Genomic DNA, 27,893 nt, shown 5'->3' on the forward strand with positions numbered 1-27,893 from the left:
GAGAAAGGCTTTGGGTTCCATTGTGTCCTTGCATTGAGACAGCACCACCGCCTGCTTCCCTTGTTCAGGTCCCTGGCATCAGAAGGCTGACTCAGGATCAGACCATGCAGACGTTCCTGAGGGGAAGAGTGCATATCAAAGTGGAGGAGGAATTTTTCATCACAGACAAGGCTCTGCTGGTGGAACACAGTGAGTATTTCCGTGCGCTCTTCCAGTCTGGCATGAAGGAGAGCATGCAAGATGAAATCCAGATCCGAGACTTGAGTGCCATGGGGTTTCTCCTCATGCTCCGGGTCCTGGCAGGGGAGAAACCTGTGCTGACCTGCGAGGAGAATCTCAAGGCGGTCGAATGCGCAGCTTTTCTTCAGGTGAAGATGATGACCAAGTATCTGATTAATTCCATCAATTCCGATAACTGCATTGTCCTTTATCAAGCTGCTGCCATGTTTGGCCTACAGGACCTTTTCCACAGTGCTGCCCTGTACATTAGAGATGGCTATTCTGATTTAGAGGAGTACTTAGACTGCCTTTCTGCTGACCTGCTGGATTACGTGGACTCCCTTCTGCCCAGCACATTTGTCGCAGTGGGAGCCCATACACCAACCTTTGAGTTTCTACAGGACCTTTCGAGAACCATCTGCTACCTGGATGAGGACGACAACACGTGGAAGACGCTCTCCTGCTTGCCACTGACAGCCAGTACATTCCTAGCCGGCATGGCAACGCTGGATAATAAAATCTACATAGTGGGCGGAGTCCGCGGAGCGAGCAAACAAATCGTGGACACCAGTTTTTGCTACGACGTAGATGCTAACAGCTGGAGCGAGTTTCCCAGCCCTCAGCAGCTCCGGTATGACCTCACACTGACAGGTCATGAAGGTTATCTTTACGCCATAGGAGGAGAATTTGAGAAGACCTTGCTAAAGTCTGTGGAGAAATACAACGTGTCCTCCAACACCTGGACTTTTGTCGCCGATCTGCCCCAGCCAACAGCAGGTGCGCCCTGCGCCCAGACCATGGGACGGATATTTGTCTGCTTGTGGAAGCCACTAGACACCACTATCATTTATGAGTATGAGATCCAGAAAGATGAATGGCTTCCCATCTCAGCCTTAAAGAGGCCTCAGAGCTACGGACATTGCATGGTGGCCCACAGAGATAATCTCTACACCATACGGAATGGGCCCTCAGACGACTTCCTGCGGTGTGCGATAGACTGCTTCAACCTCACCAGCCTACAGTGGACAGCTTTACCAGGGCAATACGTGAACAGCAAAGGAGCTCTCTTCACTGCCGTGATCAGAGGGGATACAGTGTATACAGTCAACAGGATGCTGACCCTCCTCTACTCCATAGAAGAGACTACATGGAGGTTCAAAAAGGAGAAGGCTGGATTCCCAAGGAGCGGGTCCCTACAGACCTTCCTTCTCAGGTTCCCAAAGAGAGACCACAGCATTGCCACTTAGTCAGTCCCTGCCACAAGGGGGCACTCTAGGATACAAGAGCCACTGAAAGCTATTTAAAAATAGATCCTCAGCTTTCTCCTTTTCCTTCCCAGCCTCCAGCTGCTCAGTAGAATTCCCTGTATAACAGGAGGTTGCAGTATCACTCAGGTCCCGACCTGCTAGCTCCTCCTAGGTTTTCCCTTCCAAGTAGCAGGAGCCAGTGTGAGGAGCCACAGTTCTGCTGATTGCCCTCTGCTCGTGGTTACAAAGGATTGAGCACTCTGTAATGCTCACTCTATATTTAACCCGAGGTTGTTCTAAGAGTTTGTAGAGTCCTTTGAGAGCTCCAGATGAAAGACATTTCAGAAACGCAAAACAGACAGTGTGGCCTAAGACTGACACTCGGGTGACCTGGGTTGGTTCACAGCTTCTGGGTAATCTTGGAAAAGTCACTTCCCCTCCGTGTGCCTCAGTCTCGCCATCTTTAAATGGGAATAATGATATTGCCCTCCTCTGTAAAGCACATTGAGAAACATGGAGCTAGGTATAGTTCATACTGACCGAATTCATCAAATGTTTATAAAACCATTTATTCTATGTACTGATGGGAAAAGATCAATTATTTTGTAGAATTAAAGGGAAGTTTGGTTTTTTTAAATGTAGGCACGTGTTAAAAAAGGATCGTTGTTTCATGGAAATTAAATGAAATAACTTGGAATGCTGTATATAAGTCAGGGTTTTATACTGCCTGGGAAATGCTTTTCCAGCTGCCAAACATGTACTTAGGAGTGTATTCCCTGCATTGCTCTTGAGATATCAAGGGAATATATCCATTGACCTGTTTCCAATTTGAAGTGATAGCATAGACTGAAATCATAGATTCTTAGGGTTGGAAGGGACCTCAGGAGGTCATCTCGTCCAATCCCCTGCTCAAAGCAGGACCAATCCCCAAATGGCCCCCTCAAGGATTGAATTCACAACCCTGAGTTTAGCAGGTCAATGTTCAAACCACTGAGCTGAGCTATCCCTCCCACCAGAAAGTCCATCACATCTCTGTGAAGGACAGTGTATGTAGAGGGGGTGGGGAAATTATACCAGGAGGATGAAGAAAAGAAACATTATGCTGTTCTGAATTGATTCCAATAGGATTCCAAGTGAGACAATCCAGTAACTGTTAGAAGTGGGCTGACAGCAGGTGGTTTCTGCCACATTTAGGTTGAGAGTTGGCTGGGCAGAGTCTGAGCACTAAAGCTTGGCTTTCGATCTGACATCCCCTAAATCTTATGAGCCGTTAGTGTAGGACTATGGCTCAAAGTGGTAGAAATCTCACAAGACCAGCTGATCTCGTAGCATTTCCAGCGTGGATTCTGAATCAGAACCTGGGGGTCGGGGATTGGGTCTGGAGGATTCCAATTCTGCAGCTTGCAAAGGGGGTCAGATTCAAGCTCCTGTTTTGGTGCATCTCTGGTAAGAACATATGTAGGGTGAGTCTTGCACTGGAATCATCGAGATCCAAACCCCAACCTCATGATTTTCGTACCAGATGTGGAGCTGGAACTGTTCTATAGCATTTCTCTTTATCACTTAGGGCCTTCCTCACTCATATTAGTCTGCCCTTCATATGCTTAACAGCATCGTCCCCAGAAAGAGCCCCCAGGAAAGGTTTACCTCTGGGAATGACAACGCAGCATCAGTCAATGCTGACTGGCTGATCACGTGACACCTCTCGGAATGGTGTTGCTGGGAGAGATATTAAAACTGTGGGTCAAATATCTCCCTGGTGTAACACCACTGACTTAGTGTCAGAGGGGTAGCCATGTTAGTCTGTATCCACAAAAACAACAAGGAGTCCGGTGGCACCTTAAAGACACAGATTTATTTGGGCATGAGCTTTCCTGGGTAAAACCCCCCACTTCTTCAGATGCATGGAGTGACTTAGGTGAGTTACAGTAAGGATGAATCTGGCCCAGTCTGCAGCCCTGGGAATGTGGGACACATGGAACATACTTGTGGGTGTTGGGTTAAATATTTCCTTCTCATCCCACAGTACTTTACATCCTGCTCGTTAACGCTCCCTGCTCTTGTTCACAGGATGGCTAGGGACACAGGGCAGACTCCTAAGCCAGCCTGTCATCCCCTGGAGCAGCAGAGGAGACTGGAAGTGCCGCGGTGACCCCTCCAGCCACTTTGGGGGCAAGGTTTATCAGCTCTTGAGGAGGCCACATCCAGCCCCTCCTTGTCAGGGAGACTGGTCACGAAGGGACCCGTCCCTATGGGCAGATAGAGAATATTGTTCTTACAACCGAGGAGCCTGAACCAAATCTCTCAAAACTGAGTATCCCCGGACTTGGGAGTGCTCAGAATCTGGACCCAGGTCCCAGTCCACACTTTGCAAGTGGCCCCCTCTTTATAATGGGCTAAACCAGAATGCCAGATCCAAACATGCATGAGCTGTGGGGTATTTGAGTTGCCAGTTCTGAGGCGGATACCTCGCTAGGAGTTAATCATCAACCCTCTTTCTGTCCGGTGAATTTAGCAGATGGACTCTTTGTGTTGGCTATAAGCAAGGTGGACTACGAAAGGTTAATTGAAAACCCTTGTCCCAGCTGGAATGAGAACATATGGCCACTCTCGTTTGTGACTTACGCCAGGTTTTCAAACCAGATCTCTGGCCCAAAGGACTAACCCCCGGCACACCCTTGTATGACAGTCGTCTCGTCCAGGCGGGCAGGATCTCATTTCCAGTTGTCCTCCTCCTCCACCGTTTCCAGTAAGTGAGCATTACAAGAGCTGCCTGCTCTCAGCTCAGTCCTCCAGCAGTCACAAGCTCAGTAAGAACATGATACAGGGGGACAGGCTCCCAGGCTTCTGTGACGTGGCCCGAGGTTATATTGGGAGCTGTGTCTTGGGGTGGATCAGTTTCACAGTGACAGCAGATTCTGCAGTGGAAATACAGGCAAGTCAAGAGCTGTGTGTCTCGGTAGAAATCCTGGATTGGCTCATACAACTTCACAGTAACAGGTGTGTTAGTGTGACGCACAGGGCGCAAAATACAGCTCCTCATTCCACCCTCACGACAAACCAATGGGGTTATACGGACGGAACTGAGAGCTGTGTTTGGCCCACGCTACTGGACCAGAATAGGAATGATGGCTCCAGTCCTCAGCTGATGTAAGCTGGCATAGCTCCTTTGTCGTCAATGGTGCTATGCTGATTTACACCAGCTGAGAATCTAGCCCTGCAGCACCTTTACAGTGGTCAGGGCATCTGGGTGCTACTTTTGTTATAATTAAACCGGCCTTGTATTGCACACTGGCCTGTGGTGGACACAAGTACTTACCCTGGGGGGATTCCACTGACTTGAAAGGCGTTACTCCGGTCTTACCCCAGTATTGCAGAGAAGGATCAGGCTCATTGGGCCCAATTCTTCTTTCGCTGCACCTGTGTAACACTGTGAGTTATAAATGGCCCCGCTGCCTCTTCTGACATTATGGAGCAAGTGTGTGTTTTTTCCCCATTTTTCGATTTTCCAGTCCAAAGCCGACATCGCTCTCGTAGGCAGCCTTTTCTCTACAAGGTAGCCACTTCAGCAATTCAGTAGCTACTGTTGTGACTATGCTTCAAATCAGAGAAGAGTTGTTAGCCACACAGAATTGGATACAGTTGGGTATTGCCAGCCTGCAAATGGAGCTAAAATGGGGGGATACTGCTATAAGGAGCAATGGGCGATCCCCGTAGTGTAGGCGAGAAGCTGCTTTCCTGACAGGTGTCTTGCTGCTTGTGAAGTCCCAGGCCCAGATGTCTTTGTTTCCTGCCTTGTTTTCTCCTGCCTAGCTCATCATTGCTCATTATTTGCTATCCATCACAATAGAAGTCTATCCCCTTTCCCAGTGCTGGAGCGGTGTATTCCCACACGGCCAGGCACAGCTCACTGGACAGGCTTTCCATTCGTAAGCGTGGCAATTTCAGCAGCTTTTACTTCCGCTCCATAATGAAAGCGTTCGCTCTTGAACCCTACCAAGGTGTCTCCCACGCATCAACAGATTCATTATCTCTCACCACAAGTCATTACAGGCTTTGCTCTTGCAGTTCAGCAATGCTTTGGCTATTGGGCCAGAGAGAACAGCATGGAGGAGATGAGTCCATCTGTCTGAAGAGAGGCCAGCAGAGACTAGCTAAACTGCTGGCCCTTTTCCCTGGCATGGAAATACTGATGCTTCCCTGGATGAAACAAGATGTGCAAGTTCAGGATCAAAGACACAGAGACATGTGGCTGACAGAACCTGAATTACAACCAGAAGAGATGCATGTTTACCTACTGCCCATATCCATGTACATTCTGTGCCAATGCCAGGAGAGAGGTCCTGGAGGCCAAATTTAGGCTGCAAGGTAACAGATTAAAGTCCAGGACCTCCATGGTAGCATTCTCTGAAATGCATCCACTTCCACATGTAGTTAAACAAGCAGAACTGCAGGGTCTCAATGTGTGGATGAGACAGTAGTGTTTGGAGGAGGGATTTAAGTTTATTAGGAATTGGGGAACCTTTGGGGAAAGGGGGAGCCTATACAGGAAGGATGGATGCCACCTAAACCAAAATGGAACCAGATTGCTGGCATGTAAAATTAAGAAGGTCGTAGAAGAGTTTGTAAACTAAGGGCTGGGGAGGGAAGCCGACAGGTGCAGAGGAGCACACAGTTCGGACAGACACATCCCTTGCGGAGGATTTTTTAAAGGAGATACTCTATATCCTAGTAAAGAGAGGACAGGAGTTGATAAAGTACAGGTAGGAACTGAAGAGAAACAGTCAAACCGAAAAGAGTCCCATTCAGTTCCAAAATTCCAGAGACAGTGACTCACAGGCTTGAGATCTGTACAGGGCAGAGACAGGGATTGGGCAGTTGTATGGGGCCACCAGCCACATATGGTACATTGTATATGAAGTAATTATTTGGATTCACACCATGGTTTTCAGTCAATGATTTAAAAATAATGCACAAAGCTGGGTAAGTACCATGATCCCCTTTTTACAGATGGGGAAACTGAGGCCAAAAAAAGTTCATTGATGCTCAGCATTGTTGAGTCAGGAAAACAATACCGACATCTTCTAACTCCCAGTTCCATCCTCCAGCCACGATGCTACTGTGACGGGCTGGATCACAGAAACCCTCCTGGGAGCTGCCACTTGATGTGCCAAGACTACTTCTACCCCTGCTTTCCCTGCCAGCTCGGGACCCCAGCACCCTGTCTTGCTGAGCCAGACACTCCCGGCTGCTCCAACACAGACCCAGGGTCGGAATTACTTGCCCCAAAGCTGCAGGTTTACCTGAAAGCAGCTCACAGAAGTGTTCCTGTCTTTAACACTCAGATGCCCAACTCCCAATGGGGTCTAAACCCAAATAAATCCATTTTACCCTGGATAAAGCTTATGCAGAGTAAACTCATAAATTGTTCGCCCTCTAGAACACTGATAGAGAGATATGCACAGTTGTTTGCTCCCCCAGGTATTAATACAGACTCTGAGTTAGTTAATAAGTAAAAAGTGATTTTATTAAATAAAGAAAGTAGGATTTAGGTGGTTCCAAGTAGTAACAGACAGAACAAAGTAAGTCACCAAGCAAAATAAAATAAAATGCGCAAATCTATGTCTAATCAAACTGAAAACAGATAAGATCCTCACCAGTTCCAGAATGCTCCCTTTCAAAGACTAATCTCCTTTTAGCCTGGGTCCAGCAATCACTCACACCCCTTGCAGTCTCTATCCTTCGTTCCAGTTTCTTCCAAGTATCCTGGGGGGTAGAGATGCTCTGTCTCTCTAGCCAGCTGAAGACAAAATGGAGGGGTCACCTAGAGGTTTAAATAGACTTTCTCTTACGGGTGGAGACTCCCTCCTCACTCCTATGCAAAGTCCAGCTCTGAGATGGAGTTTAGGAGTCACCTGAGCAAGTCACATGTCCATGCATGACTCACAGTTTTTACAGGTAGCATCCATTGTTTACATGCTGCCTTGAACGTCCTCAAGTAGACTTCTTACGTGGATTGGAGCCTTCCAAGATCCATTGTCCTTTAAGTGTTCCTTGATTAGGTCCTTAACTTCAACATTCCTTTCCCCAGGAACTGACCAAATGCTCTGCTAAGGTTATTTAGATACCAAGCCAGTACACAGCCAACATTCATAACATTCATCACTTCAAATACAAAAATGAACCATGCACACAAATAGGATGAATACATTCGGTAGATCATAACCTTTACGGAGATGTGTTACACGGCGTATGTAGCCTAAAACACATTCTAAGCCTTATGGGAGGTACTGTCACAGTTACTGCCCTTGACGGAGACTTGGGGGAAGTTTGACTGCTGCCTTAGAGAAGCACAGAGGCTGCCTAGTGTGAACCCCGCAAGGCTTAGGGAGCATTAGCTTGCTTGACATCGTCTTATTTTGAGATCCCGGAACGAACCTATTAGTCCAAGCAGTGCCCAATACATTCCCTTTCTGCAGATACAGAAAAGGGCATAAATAAGAGCTCAGTGGCTACCCACTGACCTGGTCCTAAATTTTGACAGCCTCTTAAACAGAAGAAAATAAGCACTTCCTGTTTGCATAACAGAGCCTGAATCAGGCAGATTTAAAGCTCTCCCAAAAAGTTTCCCACATCTCAGCACCATGATCAGGCTATTTTAAAATGAACAGCACATCACTGCGATTGGATTTTGGCTACTCAGCCCTTCTGAAACACCGGCCCTAGTTGCATTCCAACAGCGCCAAGAGGTCCCTGCAGAGCTCAAAGCCCCGTTGGTGCTCTCTGGCGTTCCTGGTGCACGGCTACTGGTGCACACACACACCCCCAACTGGTTGCGCGATGACAGCCCAGGCGCTGAAGTGCCAGGGTTCATTGAGCTGCTGGCCTTTGGCAATCAGCCCCATAATGCCCAAAACTGCACTAGCTGATTATTCCCTTTTCTTTGAGACATCTGCTAAGCAGCAGGGCCAGCTATGCCAAGGACTTCAACAGAGATACAAGTTCTTTATGGAAGGTGGTGTCAGAGAGTTGTCCATTGGCCTCATTGATGTAGCCTTCAGTGTCGTCGCCCCTTTTGTGTGCTGGTTTGATTGCTATCTACTGGTTGGATTTCAGGGGCTTTATAGCTATCCTTCCAAAGGCAACTTTAATTCATAGCTCTGCTAAACACTAAATGCCAGGAACTCAACAGAGAGATTGATTTTATGGCTCATAACAATTTGTAACACATTCCACTGCCTGCTAATGCTTAAATGGCCACTTCATTTTAAGTAGTAGAAAGTATGCAACCAGCAGGCCTTTAGGCTCAGGTCAAGGCATTTTTAATTTGTCAGTCCCTGCATGTCTTTCTCAGGTGTCCTGAAAATAGCTGGTTGCTCTGGAAATGAGTCAACCTTTCTCCAGAGAGGGAGTAAAGTATCTGTGCCTAAAATATTCATATCTACTTATGAATTTGCAGAGGACATTCAATTTAGTAAACACGTTGTATACATGATTTTAATCTTTGGATTCTCATCATCCTTCCCCTCATTGGTTCAGTTGCTTTCCATTCAAATCATAAACAGTTTTGATTTTTATATTTTTGCTTTTTATTTTGAACTGAGATATTACTTAGTACAAGGATGCTAAAGATCAGTAGAAAGCCTTTTTGATATGAGACCATATATGACGAAGGTAGAAAGCAGAGTGCTCCTCCAGACATTTTGCTTCATTAACCTTTTTATAACTGCACGCATTATTTGACAAAAATGTAACAACCGAAAAGCAGGCTGTACATCCGTTTGCATTTAAAACTCCAGTAGAGAACTAAATTGTTACAACTGGAAACTTGCCACTATTACTTGCAAACTGGCTAGTATAAACTCAGCGAAGGCAAAGTGATGTCCTATCTTAGCTGAAGTCAGTTAACACTTAACACTGTTGTCTCCTAAACTAACACCAGCACATATAGTGCATTATGTTTTAAAATCACCTTAACCTGAATAATCAGCGTAACCCCCTTTGTAGAGTAGTTAAAATAACTATTACAGGCTTATGTAACTCATCCAGGATGGTTTAATACAGCAGGCTTTTTCCATTCCTTATAAGTATAGCCTCTAAGAGGCCAAGCACGACAACCTCTATCCCCTTTGAACACCTTTTCTTCCCTTCGTTTGCTTTTGTCCACAGCTTTTAGATGTCCTGAAATACACACGACTAAAATACAAAGTGTCCTAGAGTTGTACCATTTAGAGGAGAAAAATGTGTTGGGATTCAGCGTGCCAGGCAAGAATACATTGATTAAATCAACCTGTCCACAAAGCTAAAGTGAAAGTAACACACAACAAAGTAAAACTGCTGAGTCAGCTGCCCATTGCCTCTATAAGCCACTTGTCTATAGAACTGCCAGCTGTGTAGGGCTGAAAGGAGAATTGTTCAAATAAGAACAGGTGGGGGGAAATCAGCTATACAAGGCCAAAAAAAATATCTCGACACAAACTTTCTACCACAGACCATTAGGCACAGTCACCTCTTCTACCATAAGTGGGCACAACACCAGCTGCACATTTTATTTCCTAGCCTAAAGATACTGCAGTCAGAATGTTTTGTAGTCACTGGAGTGGAACACACAACTGTTATCTATTCCTTTACATCTTAATTATGTGTATTTCTCTGAAGACAAAGTTAGATTTTAAACTCTTTCTTTAATCAGATGTTAACATTTTGCAAGACTTTTTTTTTCTAAAGTGACATCATCTTGGCAACAATAAATGGGATGAAAAAATTTGTCTGTAGAATGGACTTGCCTTATAAGGACTGTGTTCAAAAATAAATGTTCATGTAACTAAAGTGAAAAATTTCTTCAAGGAAGTGAGGAAAGGAGAAGTACGTATGTGACAGATACGGATGCAGAATTCCTGTCACACAGAGAACTAACTTACCGGGCAAACTAATTTTTTTTAAAGCATGGGTTCTGATTGGGAGACCAAATGTTAATATGCAGATTTAGAGTTACTCACTGGAGTGGTCGCTTTGATCTCACTGGGACTACTCAGGTGAGTAAAGGTTTCAGGATTGTCTCTGTTTGTTTCAGTGCTTTGTATTTACAACATACATAGGTAGCTTGAGCATCTCTCCAGTGGGACAGACATATTGCTCTCTTCAGTTATATACAGACACAGGGGAAGGATAAAAAACCTAGGGATCAAAGCGATTCCCTTCTAGTCTGTGATGAACTGGGGGTTCTGTCTGTACCACTTCTGAATGATGGATGATTTTATGACATTAATGGGTCATGGGAAGCCTACTTGTATATGGCTCCACCCAGGGCCGGTGCAAGCATGTTTTGCACCCTAGGCGAAACTTCCACCTTGCGCCTTTCCCCCCCGCACCCCTGCCCTGAGGCGCCCCCCCCCCCCACAGCAGCTCCCCCCCCCGCCTTGAGGTGCCCCCCCCGCCCAGCTCACCCCTGCTCCGCACACGAGCACCCCGAGCACGCCGTCACTGCTTCACTTCTTCCGCCTCCCAGGCTTCCGCCTCCTAAGCTGATTGGCGCCGCAAGCCTGGGAGGCGGGAAAAGTGAAGCAGCTCACCCCTGCCCTGCCTCCTCCCTGAGCACGCTGTGGCTGCTTCACTTCTCCTGCCTCCCAGGCTTGTGGCGCCAATCAGCTTAGGCGCCACAAACCTGGGAGGCGGGAGAAGTGAAGCGGCCACAGCGTGCTTGGGGAGGAGGCGGGGCAGGAGTGAGCTGGGGAGGGGAGTTCCCCTGCATGCCACCCCTCCCTACTTGCTGCAGGCGGCCCTCCCCGTGCTCCCCTGCCGCAGCTCCCTCCGCCTAAATGCCGGCGGCGACTGGGGCGGCCGAAGATCCGGTCGCTGCTGAAGAAAATGGCGCCCCCCAAATCCCAGTGCCCTAGGCGACCGCCTAGGTCACCTAAATGGTTGCACCGGCCCTGGCTCCATCATGAATGAGCAGGATTGTGTCATGTTTCTGCTGGCCAGAGACAATGCTGAGTGAGCTGCAATCGTCTATTCAAAACAGAACACCTAGGGACAATGGGTTTGTTTCCTGTAGCTGAGACAAGACTCTTCCTCCGGTTGTCTGAAGGGAGTAGGGTTTGGAAGTAATGGAAAGTTACCAGGAGAACAAAAAAAGCAGGTGACCCTAGTGGGAGTCTAAAGGGACTCACAGGAGACCACCAGGGGAGAGAGCCATTTTGCCCCAGATGACAGAGAGGGAGTCCGCTGCAGGGGCAAGGTAGGCATGAGCGTGAAGGAGATTGCCTGCCTGCTGGAAGACAGATGATTCCGAAAGACCCCAAGGGAAGGTTAAGCCCATGAGGGACACTGTGCTTAGGAGGGTTTGTATGATCTGTACTCTCCTGTGCTTGATCTGTTAAGAGCGTAACCATGTTCGACCGGGCAACGTGTGTGTGTTGACTGCATCACCACTACTGTGAGCCCCTGAGAAAGTTAACCTGTAACCTAGAAGCTTTGCACCTTTTGGGTGGACTTTGGAAGAGGCGCGTGTTTAAGTACTGGGAGTCTGGAGGGCCAGTGCTGTGCTCAGAGGGGCTAGGTGGGCGGTCAGCAGGTTCCAACCCTTGCAGGGGGTGCCAGATAGAAGGTCTGTGCCTTGAGAGTGTGCCTAGGGACCTCGAGATTGGGGCAGTGGATGGGCTCTGGTCAGGCTCCGGGGAGCCAGAGGACAAAGACTTAGATTCACCTGACAGCAATCCTAGCGTGTGGCCAGGCAGGGGCGCTCATTAGGATCTGTGACACAGCCATAGATGAGATAATCAAGACTTCCTGAGAAGTGTACCCGGTCCATGGCATGCCATAACAAGAGAGAGTCTTTGCCCCAGAGAGTCTACATTCTATTTAAAACAGACAAAGAACAGGAAAAGTTTAACTGCAATTAAGAGATTGTACCAGGTCCCACAGGAAGCCTGTAGCAGACCTGGGAACTGAACTCAGGTCCCCTTGTCAAAGTCTAGTGCCTTAACCATGAGATCATCCTCTCTTTCAAGAGCCAGTGTTCCAGCCCTGCTGTGACACCTAAGGAGGATGGTTGGATATCAAGCAGTAACAGAGGGACATTTCCCAAACAACAATATTTAAAGCTATAAATGGGAACATGGGGGAGAAATGTAAGGACAGATTGTTTAACTCAGCTGAAATAGATTGGACTATGAAACCGCTTGGAAGGACACAATGGAAAATGGTAAATATTTTGCAACTAATTAAGGACTGTCCCTGCTAAGTTGTGCCAGTTGGCATTTTCATAGGAAAAGACACATTTAAGAAAAAAAAAAAATATCCCTTACTCACAAGCAATTACATCTATGACTAATTCAAAGGAAAATCAAATGCTTGAGTTAATTTATGTGACAACATTCTCCTTGTAACGTTGCAAAGGGCAGAGAGACACCCAAGAAGGTGATTTGGATCAGTTACATTCTTTGTATGTCAGTTACACCAGAAAAAAACCTACATCCAAATTTTCCAGATCTTGAAGACTGTGCAAAACTTGATTATTTGAGCCACTGCTTCCCACCTTCTGGAACTGTGCTGCTTCTCCACACTTTCTTCAGTTGGTCACAGAGCAGAATCATTCCTTCAGTTCTCTTCCAAATTTCATGGAAATTCCTGTACATGCAGGGCATAAGACTTGCATAAGCCATTTTTCACCTTACTGGATAAACATGATATATTAGTTACCAACAAAATTACAACAGAAGCCTGTTTTCTTCTCTTACACTCAGTTAAATATTATATTCATTTTACCTTTCTCCTTTTAAATGGGAAGCCAATGTTATTTGGCTGAAATCTAGAATTTGGTTACACACTTCAGATAGGACCAAGTCAAGGTGGACTCATCTCAAGAAAACAGGAACTAATTTTCTGGGGAAATGTTCTGCTTTCATTAAAAAAACCAACCTCATCTGTTGGTTTGTGTTTTGTAAAGTTCACATCTGGCTATATTTGCTGGTACTGTACTATAGAAAAAACGGAGACTACACTGTATGCGATCCCAGAGTGACTGAGGAGGCCATGTTTTGCAAAGCCTTGTAAGCCATGTCCCGGTTTTTGCAGAATTTAAGCCACATGGGGGCTTGGATCCAATTCCATTTTATCCAAAACAGTGAGATAATCAAGCTGTGCATGTGGAAAGTGGGGGTGCAGAGAAAAATTTCTGATATAAAGCCACTGCCATGGTACAGTGACAAAGCCACTTGTAATAGACGTTCACAGAAAGTGAGGAGAGAATGAGATGCAACTTTAATGGTTTATTTCTGAGGGGCTGTAGTCATGTCTTTCACTAAATTAACAGCCTGCATCTAGAATGAAACTATGGGGCTATGGTGTGGTCAATCTAGAGATGAAAAGATGTCACTGTTACCAGAGACTTGGTCATTGTGTTCGTGTCATCAGCTCTTCTAGTGCCTTATCTCTATGATTCTCATAAAGCAGAAGAACCTCTTTGATTTCAGCTTGCTGGAAACCCATATCCTTAAATTGCACTAAAAGATGCAGGAATTCAGCTGCCTGGGGGGAAAAAAGGAACAGACAAGGAAGTTATTTTATCATTATCGATTCAAGGGGAATTTATTGTAAGGTTTCAGCAGAAGCAGCAGTATGTGAAAAGATGCAACCGAGCTATATGATCTAGCAGGATTAATTACATTTAAAGAACAATGCTGAACTCCGTGGTACAGAATGTGGATGGTAAAGCCCTGATTCTGAATGCTGCTCCATACAGGTGAATTCCTATGCTTAGGCAGGGCCCCAGGGAAGTCAATGAGGCTCCATATATGTGCAGGGGCTGCCCATGCAGAACTGGGAACAGAACAGTTTGAAAACCCTGGGCCAAAGTCACCACAGATAAAAGTGGACACCAGTCCACTGACTTAGTGGAGTGACACCCACCGGCACCAGTGGTAAATCTGGTCCCACCTCCCTAAAAGACAGAGAATGTCCTTTTTCTGGACACACTCCATGGATGGAACAGACAGAGGGGCTAGTTTTTAATGGCAGGTAACAACTATTGTTTCTTTATTTCAATACTGTTTTATCATAAACAGTCACTCACTTCACCAGTTCCCAAAGGGTGTCAATCTGGTTCTAAAGTGGCCCCTAGCCAATAGTACGGTGAAATACCACTAATCTGGGGGGAAATATTACCATTATCGGATAATATAAAAGAATTTCAGTCTATATTATGAAATACGGTAGTTACATGAAAAAGATGTATCAAATCAGAAAAAAATACTGAGCACGAGCTGGGATTTATTTTTAGTGCTTCTCCCCCCTCCCCCATACCCTTCATTCTTGCACCAGACCTTCACTGGCCTCAGTATTTTCCACAGCCTCTCATCTGCAACTAAGTCAGCAGAAGGGAAAGGTGCAATCCTGTGTGTTGTGAAAGTTGGGATTATGCCAAACAATCCAGACCCAAAGTTCAGTAGTGCTTATCCTCTTCCGTGCCAGCTTTTCACATGGTTGGGGCACCTCCCAACACCCTTGGCCAAAAGTGACTTCATAAATGCCAACACACACCGTCACAGTGCCATCTGGGGAAAGGAAGGCACACAGGGGAAAGCCTGCATAGGGGCCTTGGCAACTCACTGTGGAACTAGTAGGTAGATGGGCCACTGGGGAGGCTGGTGCCCATGCAGTATAGAATTCATCAGTGCAGGGGCTAGGAGACCAGAGTGCTTCCACTGCAAGGGGTGGGGGCAGTAATGGAGCCATCACCAATATTCTGCACTCCCTGTGTGAGGCGGAGCTGGATTCCTCAACAGCTCGGGGTAGCCCACAAGGAAAAGGGTTCTGGAGGTCGTGCTGGGGGTTTGATTCAGTCCCACCTCTAATACAAGGCCTAAGCAACATTACTCTTTGCTCTGAAGGCACCTAACTGCTTCTGACCTTCTTCTCCGAGTACTGGAACATTTCCATTGCCTCTTCCACCTGCCCCTCTTCGTAGCCCTGTTTCAGCAACCTGTCGCAGGCACTAAGGTAACTGAGAAACTACAACAGAGAGACAGCAAGAAAGAAACTGCGTTAATATAACCTCCGGGAGAGAGGGTGAGCAGCAATCAAAATCTATTGCCTGTATACGAAACCTTTGATTGAAGGAGTCTGCCTGCCCACCACTCCAAAGCCCTGCAATATGGAGGCTCCGTCTTGGAGGTTGTTCTTATGACTGAGGTGTCACCAGAACTCCTCGAGGGGATGAAGGTCTTATTACCCAGAGCCAGATGTACAGGGAGGACAAATTGTTCCATCGTCATGGACCTTTCCTGGTTGAGAGGCTGGGCCCCCTGCTTCATACAATTCTGGCCCCACTGACTTTAGTAGGGCCAAGATTTCAGCCCTGCTATTGTATGAGGCTTATTTCTGCAAACATTCCCTCAGTGTGGGCCAGATCTTCAGCTGGTGCAAATCGGGGTCGCTCAAGTAAGCTACCCCGATTTATATCACCTAAGGGTTGGGCCCTTTACTTTTTTTAAAAAGCGCAAAATTGGATGTTTTTCTTAATCAGGCTAAATTCTTAGCTGCCCAATGGTGCTAACGCTGGACTGTTCACATTGAATTTGGGATTGGAGAAGAGGATTGTAACAAGAAACACATGGAATATAAGTAATTGGCACATTGTACAATTATCCCACAAGCTGGCAGAAGCTGCATGTTACAGCCACACCTCAGGGAACTCGACCGTTTGTCTTTCAGTCTCCATGAAGGTCAGCTGTGGTTTTGCACCAGTTTTTAGATACGGCGTAGAGGGAGTATCACAAATTTTAAAAAAAGAGATGGGAAAGAGTCAACGTAAACTTGTTCCATTCAGTTCGTTGCTTAATGTTTTGTTCCTATGAGTTTTCCGTGACTCAGGCAGCAGGACTTTCATCACCTCCCTGGAGAAGATAATCATCTACGATCTTCCCGTTCTCTGGGTGTGGGAAATATGAACAAAGAGAGGGACACCCCCTCCCGAGGGGAATCCAGAAATCTGAACTCTGCTTGATGTGGGGAAAAAGATTTTAAAGTTTGTTTGTGTTTTTAAAGACTGTATCATTAAAGTGCTAGATAGTGCTGAACTCTAACCTGCCATCAGCACAGTGTCACTCTTGATGTTCAAAACTTCAACCCTCTAGGGCCTTGCTCCAGAATACAGAGCAGAATATGCCCCGCACCCCAACGGAGGCCTGTTTGCTGTCATTACTGAAAGTAAACAGTTATTTTTGGCTTTTCTCGTTGTTCTTGGAGTGCTGACAGCACAATTCCCAGTGGTATCTTATAAATACCACATAAGCCATTCACTGCCCAAAAACTTATGTGACAAACAATAAATTAAATATATAATGATAAAAAAGCCAGTGCCAAATTCACCACTTTGGTGTAAGTGGGTGCAACTCCATAGACTTTACTGAAGTTGTGTCTGTTGATGCCAGAGGAGAATTTGATTTATAATCTCCAAAGTAAAAGAAAATGAGTGGCTCTCTGCCAGACTAACAGCATCAAAGCCAGTAGAGGGATTCACTAAAAGATCATAAAACTTGCTAAATGTCCACCAAAAAAATAGGCTTTCTAAATCTAAGAAAATTTTTTGGCTGAATACTCATTTCTCCCGCAGTGTGGTAATGAGGATTAAAAAGCACAACCTACATTGACTAAGTATTATCAAACCAAACATTACAGCCTCTATTTGCTTGCCATTTACATAAATAACTTGCTGTTTTTATTTGTCTCATGTCCTTCCTTCCTAAAAAGCCAGTACTGTTGACAATATTTCTTTGGCCATTAACAGGGACATTGGCTACAATGTTCACTGCAGAAGCAAACAATTCAGAGAATCTGACATTTTGTGTAAGCAGAGGATGGAACTTGTGCAAAACTGGCATAAACAGGATGATTTCAGCATTATAAAAAACCACCAGTAAGACTAAACAAAAACGGGTTTTTAAATATTGTGACTTATTGACCTCATGGTACAGTATAGACTAATCTTTTGCCTGTGGAGGTGGAGAAAGAATGTAGCTAGCTTACCCTGGAGGAATGGATTTAGGAACAACAAGTTTTGCATTTGGTTTTCAAGAATATTAATACACCCACAAAACATTAGATAGGCATGTTCTGCAAAACTAAAATTAAATACATACACAGTTTAATGCTTGCTTCTATCATAAGCTGTTCTCTCTGGTTTTTTTCCTGTCTTATAATGAGGTTGAGGATGGTTATAAACACCAGGTAGCCTCAATAGCATCTTATATCACAGAAAACTTCTTAAAGGGGTTTTATTCTGGCATTATAATCTTTGGAATATGAAGTTCTTCAGTACACTTGTAGCTCGGTAATTTATCTGTCCCATTCCCCCCTCAGCTTCGTTACGTTACCTGTCATGCTATGCAGAAAAATATTTGTTTTTTCATATCAAAGAAAAGCAATGCAATGACTCAAACTAAATCCACTCCAGTTAACAAGTCCATGGCTTACACATTCAAGGGAATGTATTCCCAAGATTTCCATTACAAGTTTGTTTGACCTTCACTAAAAAGGCCCCTGTCGCCTAGGCCACCAATTTCTGATGATTCCATAAGTGGCTGCTTAAAACTGGTTGCATTGTACACTGGTTTTAAACTCCCAGTGTCTTGCCAGCCAATTCAGAGAGCAGCCCGTAAGTTCCATCCTCACAGCCAGAGATGAAGCACAGGAATGGTGTAGACTGCAAGATTAGGTCGAACCAAAATGGAGAAAAGTGATGGTTTCAGGATGAAGGACTGGGGAAAACCACTATTCTTCCCTGGGAGCAAGCTTTGGACCAAGGGCGTGGAAATCCACTATTAAAAACATCCCTAAAATATTCTCTGTTACCAGAACAATAGGACAGTCAATAAAGTGGAATGACAGCAAATTTAAAACTGACAGAACTTTCTCACACAATGCATAATCAGCCTGCGGAACTCACTACTACAACGTAAGAGTATAGTTGAGGCCAAGAGTTAGAAGGATTTTAAAAAAGAATGGGCATTTATGCAGATAATGAGAACAGTTACATTAGAAACATAAGAGCAGCCATACTGGGTCAGACCAAAGGTCCATCTAGCTCAGTATCCTGTCTTCCAACAGTGGCTAATGCCAGGTTCCCCAGAGGGAATGAACAAGGACTATCAAAAAGTTTTGAAGAACTATTACTTCTGCGTCAGCCATAAGCCACCCACTAACTGATAGGGGTTAGGAAGAGACTTCCATTGTGGGCAGGTTATTCCACAACTGCCCATCCACTTTGGAATTCTTCCACATCCCTCAGAACCATCTGGTACTGGTGGAGACAGGATACTGGATTATATGGACTACTGACCCATTATGGCAATCCCTATCCCTGTAGGAGCCTTTTAACCATGTTCTTTTGTCAGAATTGAGGTAATGTTGCCTCTTTAAGGCTGACACCTTGAAAATTCTTGCTTTGGGAATATGGGTAGTTTCCGGCAGATTTACTCAACGCCATAAAGAATGCAGTGATTTTTGGCTACCGTATGATGTTACTATCAATCACCCTGCCTGCAGCTGTCAGCACCACACTGCAACCCAGCGTGACACTAAGAAGTAATGAATAGTCTCGATTTTTCTTTTCAAACATTTTTCCTGCAAGGTCTTTAGCCTAATTTGGTCAGACTTACACTGGTAATTTGAGACTGGAAGTCTTCAGGGCTAACCATTGTATTTCCCTGTGTCCCTACACAACCAGAGAAGACAGAGATCATGCTGGTGAAAGAGCGAGACCAGCGTAGGGAGCAGAAGGATACTACCGTATATTTAGCTAAGGGCTGCACTGGTAACTTTGTGAGAACCTGAGTGCCGCAGTCAATTTGCATAAAATTGAGCAGATTGAGCCAACCTCATCTGTAATATGGAGCACTGCCTGCTGGGATGTATAGCTTCTGTGGGCTGTGCCCTCCATATTAAAGATGATGGCAGCCATGGTCAGGAGCACATTGCATGACTCCATCAACTACATAGGGCATGTAGGCTGCACTTTGCCCACTTCTCTGTGCCTGGCTTGTTTTAAGCCTTTATGAGTAGAATAAATAATATTCACCAATCTGGATTACAGAAACACTTGCATTTAGCAGCAGAACTGGCCTGGGAAGGATGATCTAGTGCAGTGGTCCCCAACCCTTTTTATCTGGCAGGCAACGGACGACGAGCCACCAAGGACCGTGGCTGGCGGACAAGCATCCGCCAAGAAGCGGCAACATCAAGAGGCGTTGACGCAGAAATGCCGCCAAAAATCAGCGGCATTTCGGTGGCAACGTCTCTTGATGATGCTGCTTTTTGGCGGCGACGCCTCTTGATGTTGCCGCTTTTCGGCGGCATTTCGGCGAATGCTTGTCCGCTGGCCAGTATGCAGGTGGAGATAGATGCCCTGGGTACCACTGATCTAGTGGATAGAGTGCTAGCCAGTCACTTGGGAGACCTAGGTCCAATTCCCTGTGCTGCCACAAAATTCCTGTGCGACATTCAGCAAGTCACTTAGTCTCTCTTTAAGCCTCAGTTCCCCAGCTGTAAAATGGGATAACAGTACTCTCCTACCTCACAGGGGTGTTGTGAGGATAAATACATTAAAGATTGGCATGTGCTCAGATATTAGTTAGTGTAGAGAAGCATCCAGTAAGATAACTATAAGTAATGCATATGCATTGGTGACAAATTAGAATCTTTTATGACCCAGTATAACGCAAAGGCATTATTTGTACATATTCAGTAACTAATCACAATTCTGAAACAAATTATTTAATTCTGGTGAAAAAGCAAGAAATCTCAGAGGGAATTACACACTCCAGTTCTGACTAGATGAGCCACGGCGACCAGGGGTGGCTCTATGTATTTTGCCGCCCCAAGCACATCAGTCAGGTGTCGTTCAGCGGCGTGCCTGCGGGAGGTCTGCCGGTCCCGCGCCTTCGGTGTACCCATCTCCGAAGTGCCGCCAAAACCACGGGACTGGCGGACCTCCCACAGGCATGCCGCTGAAGGCAGCCTGACTGCCGCCCTCCTGGCGACTGGCAGGCCACCCCCGCAGCTTGCCGCCCCAGGCACGCGCTTGGTGCGCTGGTGCCTGGAGCCTCCCCGATGGCGATAAATCATATGATCCAATGACCCAGAAAAAAAAAAATCTGTTAGCAAAAATGTTTCCATGCCATGAACACAAGAAATCTGCTCTTCAAAATAACATTGTGGTTTATGTCACTGATGTAGGTTTTCGGTTCTATACAATAAATAGAACACTATAAAACAGTAAAACAGCAACTATTATTGCCTGTGAGAATGTGGCTGAAGATAATGCAAGCCAATTTTATTACTTAAAAATTGAAGATCCAAGGCAAAAATCCTGAATTACTTCAGTTCTTATTATGACGCATGATAAACTACTACAGTTTCCCAAAAGCAGAACTGGGCGTCTCTTTTAAGGCTTGGCTAGTTACCAGATGATATTGCACTAAAGCTTCTTACATGATTGTCCTTTATCAAGTATTTTCCATGCCATTTAAGTAAAGCAATACTGGCTCCACTAACCTGACCTAAACTTTGTCTTCCAGTCTTCTGGAGGGCGAGGATTGCTCTGCGTGTCGGATAACCCAAGGCTATAACTGGCTCAATAAGGTCACGTTCCTCTTGGCTTAATGCCGAGAGGAGGTCAGCTGTTGAATCTGGATGAGTTCTGTGGGAACTTGGATGTTGCAGAGCCGCAGAAGGGGGTGGAAGGCAGGAATAGGGGCTGAGGGACTGAAAAATAAACACAGAACTTTATGTTCGCTAATTAAGACACATTCATTTACAAGATACTAGCATACAGTACTATGGGGAACTATTAAAAGAATCTTTTTTCTCCTCTTCTGGAGCAACAAGGTAATTGTTGATGCTCAAAAGCAGCATTTGTCATCTAACATAATTTCATTAGACTGGGCAACCAGAGGAAAATTCCGATAAATGGAACAATTCCCTTCTGGTCCTGTGTGTGAGCATATAAATAAATGATTACAGTACATGTTAGCAGTCATGCATGTGAGTTTGTGTGTTACACATCCTGTTCAAATGTATTCTAAAGTTTACTTCAAATGACCTTACTGAGATCAGAATTTATGTTTCCAGGGAAACGCTGAACAGACCGAGATGACAATGTCTGCAGACCGGAAATTTGGGAAAACTTTAAGCTGTGCACTCTAAAAATAAAAACAAACAAAAGAACCCAATCTAGTTAAAACGTGGGGACAGCTACAACAATTTGTCCACAAGCTCTCCCTTCAAATGAGACTAGACTTAATTAAATCTAGGCATTGGTTCAGATACAGATCAAAGGATGCTGATATGGTAAACTGATCACATCCAGCTTCTCTAATTCTCAGGGAATCCTGTTCCTAACTCCAATAAGCTCTTTACTTGCCGTTGGTTGGCCAAGCAGGAAACAATTATAATATCAATGAGGATGACAGTCAGGTGGCCAAGTCTTACAAAAAGTGACCATCTAAACACTTGACCTCCTATTTAAGAATGTGTTGTGTGTATAAAGATATAAAACCATAAGCAAGAGAGAGAGAGACAAAGGCGCCTGAGATCCTAGAAAATGTCTCACGCTGAGAAATGCTCATCCTGGTTAGGGGCTTACGGAATACAGTATGACGTATGATAGCTGAAAAGATTGGGATGATGGGTGAGTCATTAAACTTAACAATGGTTTAGTTTACAGAGTACGCATAGGCATATAACCACTCCATAATTACTGTCTCTAAATCTCAGGCAAGTACATGTAACTTGACATTGACTTTCATTTAATTGGTCACTACACCTGTAGCTTTTAAGTAACAAAGTCTGACATCTCTCAAGTAGTTATGATCAAATTTGAAAATTTAAGATGACAGGAACTACAACATTCATTCTGTCATTTCCTGGTACTTACTCTATGGTGACATGATCAGACATTATAATGCAACTATGGAACTAGTTCATAATTATTCCATTTAGACTTTTTAAAGGTGAATTTTGTACAGGTAAAAGGTGCCAGAACTGGCTGCTGTGAAAGCTGAAGTCCTTCTACCAACAAAACAGGGACGAAAGAGACAGTTATAGTGCAGTACTTCCACCCTGAGCTGCACCTTGGGGGTGAGAAAGCAGTTTAGACTTCATGTTCCTTCAATCCATGGCATCCCTTCTGAAACTGCCTAAAGAGCCTCAGCTGTGTGTGGGATACAACTAGAGATGGCTGGGAAATGTATTTTATTTCCTGCAAAAAATGTCAAAGAAACAAATTGTTTATATTTTCAGGTTTTCATTGAAAACCAAATTTTTTTCAGTTGTTGAAAACTGTTTTTTCATTGGCAGTTCTCAATAATCAAAATGGTTGTAGTTCTTTGATGAAAATGGAAACTGTCTCACAAAAATGTCATCCATCTAAAAGGCATTTTTTTCATTGAAAAAAATTTTCAGCAAAAAATTTTAGACCAGCTCTAGTGCAAATCTGTCCCCCAACCAGTTATCAGACTTTCCTCAATTAATTTTTTCAGCCTCAACATATAACGAAGGCCAAATGTTTACAATGTCCTCAGCTTCTAAGTTTGGGAAATACTGCTATAGCAGTTGCATTGTCTTCTTTCTCTCTCACCCTTTACCCCACACTTTACATGGGGCTGTGTGACTACTACAGGTAGCACTGACAAAGGTACACAGCATCAAAAAGCCATATCTTACCGCAACAGTGGGTTTATGGTTTCTTATTGGAGGTATTGATCTAGCAGCAGCAGGTGTCCTGGGACTGCAGCAAGGGGTAGGTGGAGGTGTTGGGGTTAAAGTTCCCATCAAGGATACATCCGAGGCAGGTCCATATCTAAGATTTCTGCTACTTCGAGAGCGCTGGTAAAGAGAAAACGGTCTTGGAGCCAGTTTCCTTTCAACAGATGCTCTATTTAAAGGATGCACTAGAGCAGCTAACTTCTTTTTGGCTTCTTCCAACTCATTCTTCATATTATTAAATAAAATCATGGATCTTCTCTGCTTGATCAGATTTGCGGTAACTGGCTCATGGCAGCAGTTTTCGGAAGGTGAATCTAGCAATACCGGAGAAGTCCTTGGTCTAAATTGGTGAACTCGGGAATGCTGAGGCATGGTGCTTTCAACAAATTTGTTGTCCAAAATGTTTTCTTCTTCTTTGTTGCTTTCTTCACCGGTAGTAGAGGAATACTCATCGTCCTCAGAATACTCATTCTCTTCAGAGTACCAGTCCTCACTTTCCATCTCAGATGATGCACCTCTGGGCAGGGGAGGGCCATATTTCAGATCAGCAGCACTTAGACTTACACATCTCCGAACAGAGGCTGTGTGTGTCACACCATCCTTTGCTTTCCCACCAGTTGTCTCCTCGTTTTGTGTATTGATGACATCGTTTTCTTTAGGATCAACCAAAAGCAGCCAGCAAGGCGGAGCTGTTGGCACAACATCAGTAGTAACTTCATACCAGGGAGTTTCTTGCCCAGAAGCAGCCTCAATCCAGTAAAGCACCTTTCTTTCTAATGAGAAATCATGCTGTAAAATAGCAGTAAGCAGAATAATTCAGTATTTATTTTTTTTAATCCTCATGTGATGTCAATTAAAAGACTTCCACGGGTTCAAACCTTCACTCTTACTCACTGGAGTAACACTTACAATAGAACTAGTTGCAAGAGTAAGGGGCAGGACTGGTCAGGATGGGCCACATCCTCTGCTGGTGTAAATCAGCAGAGCTCCAGCTCAGGCAAGGGAGTTACACCAATGTACAGACTGCCCCAGTATCTGTAATCCTGAACATAGAACTGTATCCGCCTCTCAGAAATAATTACATCCAACTCAAATAAATTCACACTGGAACTTCAAGGGTTTTTTTTAATCTTTGAATAATGCTTAGAAACCAACTAGCTTCCAGAGTTGAGCTCATAATCAAAGCCTTGTGCCTTGTTTTAAGTATTTATCACCTACGGTCCTGGGGAAGGGAAACACAGAACTGTGGACTGAGGGCGTTGGCATGGAAGTAGAAGAGGTACTATTTTCATATACTTTGTTTTAAAATGCAAATATATTTGTGATGCAAGTCTAAAGACCTGATTGAGCAAATAAGTCTTATATCATGCCCTGGAGCTTGCCAGACTAGAACTCTTATGGGCTGTCAGACAAAAATACCCCGCAGTCAGGCCACGAGTTCTGTTTTTACTACTTACATACAATCAGGCCTAGTACTTGCTAGTGTTATGACTGAATATGGACCTAAACCAAATCCCCAGAGCTAAAACACATCAAACTTTGAGGAAAGATTTTAGATCCAATCTTGCAGCTTTTATCAAGTTCATGTGAAAAATAATATTGTTTTTTCCAATGCAAAATATGAAGTTCAGAATTTGAGAGAAGGGGGCAACTGGTATGTCTGTGCAAACACAAACGTGCAAATCAGGAGACTGCACACCTCTCAGTCTGCAATTACCTGTTTCACACATGTTGCATAAGGCACAGACGTGGCAATCTCCTTCAAAAAACTATTCTTAGTATATTTGAGATGTTTAAAATAGGGAGCAAAGCAAAGCTGAGCAACAATGAACTAGCATAGAAGCGGATGTGGTTTTTAAAACTTTGCAGCTCCTCCAAGCAAGAGTAAACAGAGTCAATCTCTGTTAGAAAGAGTCCTGCAGGCTTGCCAAGAATAAAGTGCAAAGACTCCACCTATTGGTGAGAACTTGTGGAACACCTTTGAAACCAAAGCAGTTCTTTTTACAGAGGACTCCAACTAAAATCCTATCTATACTATGGTTGAAACTGTGCTAGCAACAACTGTAACCTAGGAAATCTGCACTAGTAGGTTCTGGAAAAACAACAACTGCAATGACAGTGATAAAAAAGTACTACAGCCAGCCAGTGGGGGAAATCCACAGCAGTTTCGACTGACAAAACTGTTTAGCAACCAACGTGTCCATTTAAACACAACGTTCAACTCTCATGTTAACAGGGTCTAGTCTGTCAGAATACACCACACTGCAGCATATGTCCTAGCCAGCGTGGGTAGTTTTGGTTGGCCAAAATTCCCTTTCAGGTCCTGTGGCACCGGCCAAAGCAGGGTCTGGGCTTTGCCCTACCAATCTTTGGTCTTGCATGAGACTGCAAAAAGAGGTGTCAGTTTAGTCCAGGAAATAAATATTACAAGGATTTTTTTTTCCTTTTTAGTGGGAAAAAATACTAAGCTACTCTTAATATCATGGATATTAATATTGGGATCAAAATTAACAAAGGCTCTTAGAACAGGGACTAACCTACCATTGTGCACATTAGGATCTCAGTGCAGTCAGGAATATCAAAGTCGGCTAAACTGATTAAGTTGGTGCCTTCAGCAGAGTCATCTTCAAAGCTCTTGGACATTTTAAAAGGGACGTCATCCAGACAGCTCATATTGTCTCTTGATATTTTGCAATCTAACAGAAAATGAGTAAATAAAAAGAAGTCTCAGTAAATTTAATGTGAAACAGTAGGGCAATAGCATTTCACATGCCCGATCCTTAAAAAGACGTGAAAGGTGAGGCAAAGTAGATATAGGTTAATGACCGCAAATAAAAATAATTTAGCTTTTGAACATAGTTTAGAGAAAAGTGAAAAGCACCGTATGCTGCTGATTCTGGTAAAGTAGAAGAGCAGTGTATGCTATGAACAACACTGACAATCTTACGAACTGTATTTGGTGTCAGATACTAGAAATATTGACATAAAGGGCTAAACTTTATTATTAGATGAAGGAAATTGTGATGAACACAGACTAGGGGCTCTGTGGTTAGCCCAAATCTCCAGGGTTCACGTTTTGGATGATAGAAACAGCTGCAGAACCCAAATGTGATTCATATTGAACATGTGAACACAATTACTTCACTTCACTCACAGAGGCCAGACTGTTGATCTTACGCCCTGTAATTCTGCTGCACATGTGGACGTGCCTGTCCTATGACCCACATATGGTCAGTGCTCAACACTGCATTAGTGACATCCTGTTCTTGTGCAGAATCAGGTCTGTTCACTCACGCACACCTTACGCTCGCTGAGGAACTGACAACGAAGCTCTTGCCGTGGACGATTGAAGGAGACAGGTTTTTTTTCCCACGTGCCAGTTTGCATTCTGCTGAACAGACTTTCTAGGTTCCACTGCAGTGTACATCTACACATGTCCACAATGTGCCTGGAGCCAGCTACTCTACCTTCTTGGCCCTACATTTCTAACCTCAAGAGAAGTTCTTATGAAGAACTAGCATGCAGTTATTCTTTTATCCTTTTTCCAGAGAAGAGCCTGTAACCGCAACTCGTTTGATCATTTGCATATGTGAACTTTCAGTTCGTTAGTTTAAATGGCTTTCCAAATCTTTGACAGCCAACAGTGCTCTCTTCTATCCCCTGATCAAGTGCTCTGTTGTGGTACCCATGGTAAGTGATGATAACTTGAACAGGTGGCATATAGTCCCAGTGTGGCATGGAGTCACCAAAAGTCACCTCGACTCCAGCTTCATTTGCAGCATAATAAAGGCTCATTCATTCTCCACTTCCATCTTCCCCCCGCCCATGGCTTGCCCACTTGGGGTTTAAAGAGCAGGTGGAAGGTGACTGCTGAGATGGCACTGGAGCATCTTAAGAGACGCGCACAAATCCAGATGAGATTACTGGAAAGAGGAGAGAATACTGTTGTGCACTCACATCTCTCTTTCTCCAGCTATGCCTCATTGGGAGAAACAGCCCCTCCCCCCCGCCACCCCACTTCAGACTCAAATGTATTCCTACGAGTTATTTAAATAAAAAATGCCGAATAATGAGGGTCAGCCCATACCGTTTATTTCTATGTGATTTAATCTCTCTCTCTGCCATATCAGTCATTTTCCTGAGCCCTTCGTTTGGGAGGTTTTGCCCACATTGTTTTGCAGACCCTGCTACTGTGAGGCTGAGATACAACCACGCTTATTGTTAGAGGGATGTTGATATTATATTATCTAGATAAACTTTAAAAAGAAATCAAATAATGTTTAGTGTGGACAAGTTTGTGTGTAGTCGGAACGGCAGGGAGAGAAGGGCGGAATCTGATGAACGGGGATTAGTGGCATGGAAAGTATTCCTACAATCGTGCCAATAGATTTAGGCTATGAATGACTCCGTCTGGTGAAAAATAAAGATTCTGTTGCATAGGTAGATGAAGAATCCCAGTTCCCTAATTTCTTATCTATGATGGGCTGATAGATATTTTCCTTTTGCATAACGTTAACTGGCAAGGCTCGACAGCAAGTTTTCTAACAAGACTTGGAATCTAAAGTCTGAACTTATTAAAAAAAAAAATCCCTGCACAGCAGTTCCTTATAATCTTTCTGAAGAAATAAAAAGTAGCTGGAATCAGGTCAATTTTCACAAAACTGT

At 44.5% G+C, this 27,893-nt stretch overlaps 2 protein-coding genes across 3 annotated transcripts in view; one reads left to right on the forward strand and one right to left on the reverse strand.

Moving 5' to 3' along the window:
* UBAP1L (ubiquitin associated protein 1 like) overlaps positions 1–27,893 on the reverse strand; it is a 41,536-nt gene that overhangs the window by 6,486 nt on the left and 7,157 nt on the right. Inside the window, exons 2-7 of one of the 2 annotated variants that reach the window (XR_006572270.1) lie at positions 25,770–25,924; positions 23,187–24,017; positions 21,018–21,227; positions 15,375–15,476; positions 13,849–13,994; positions 12,940–13,094 (exon numbers count right to left, since the gene is read on the reverse strand). Coding sequence is in view for 1 of the 2 variants with exons in the window: in XM_044978682.1 (XP_044834617.1) it covers positions 13,860–13,994; positions 15,375–15,476; positions 21,018–21,227; positions 23,187–24,017; positions 25,770–25,901 (1,410 nt within the window). In the remaining variant the exon portion in view is untranslated. Of the gene's footprint in view, positions 1–11,320; positions 13,095–13,848; positions 13,995–15,374; positions 15,477–21,017; positions 21,228–23,186; positions 24,018–25,769; positions 25,925–27,893 lie in introns of those variants that run through there. The other variant, XM_044978682.1, reaches the window with a different exon arrangement.
* On the forward strand, positions 105–1,466 carry KBTBD13 (kelch repeat and BTB domain containing 13). The gene has a single exon (XM_044978683.1). The coding sequence runs from the start codon at positions 105–107 to the stop codon at positions 1,464–1,466; it is 1,362 nt and encodes a 453-aa protein (XP_044834618.1).

Source organism: Mauremys mutica, chromosome 11 (assembly GCF_020497125.1).
Source record: "Mauremys mutica isolate MM-2020 ecotype Southern chromosome 11, ASM2049712v1, whole genome shotgun sequence".
In the NCBI taxonomy this organism is placed as follows: domain Eukaryota; kingdom Metazoa; phylum Chordata; order Testudines; family Geoemydidae; genus Mauremys; species Mauremys mutica.

Excerpts from the sequence above, each read along its gene's own strand:
- KBTBD13 (XM_044978683.1), top strand. The coding sequence starts at position 105 with ATGCAGACGTTCCTGAGGGGAAGAGTGCATATCAAAGTGGAGGAGGAA.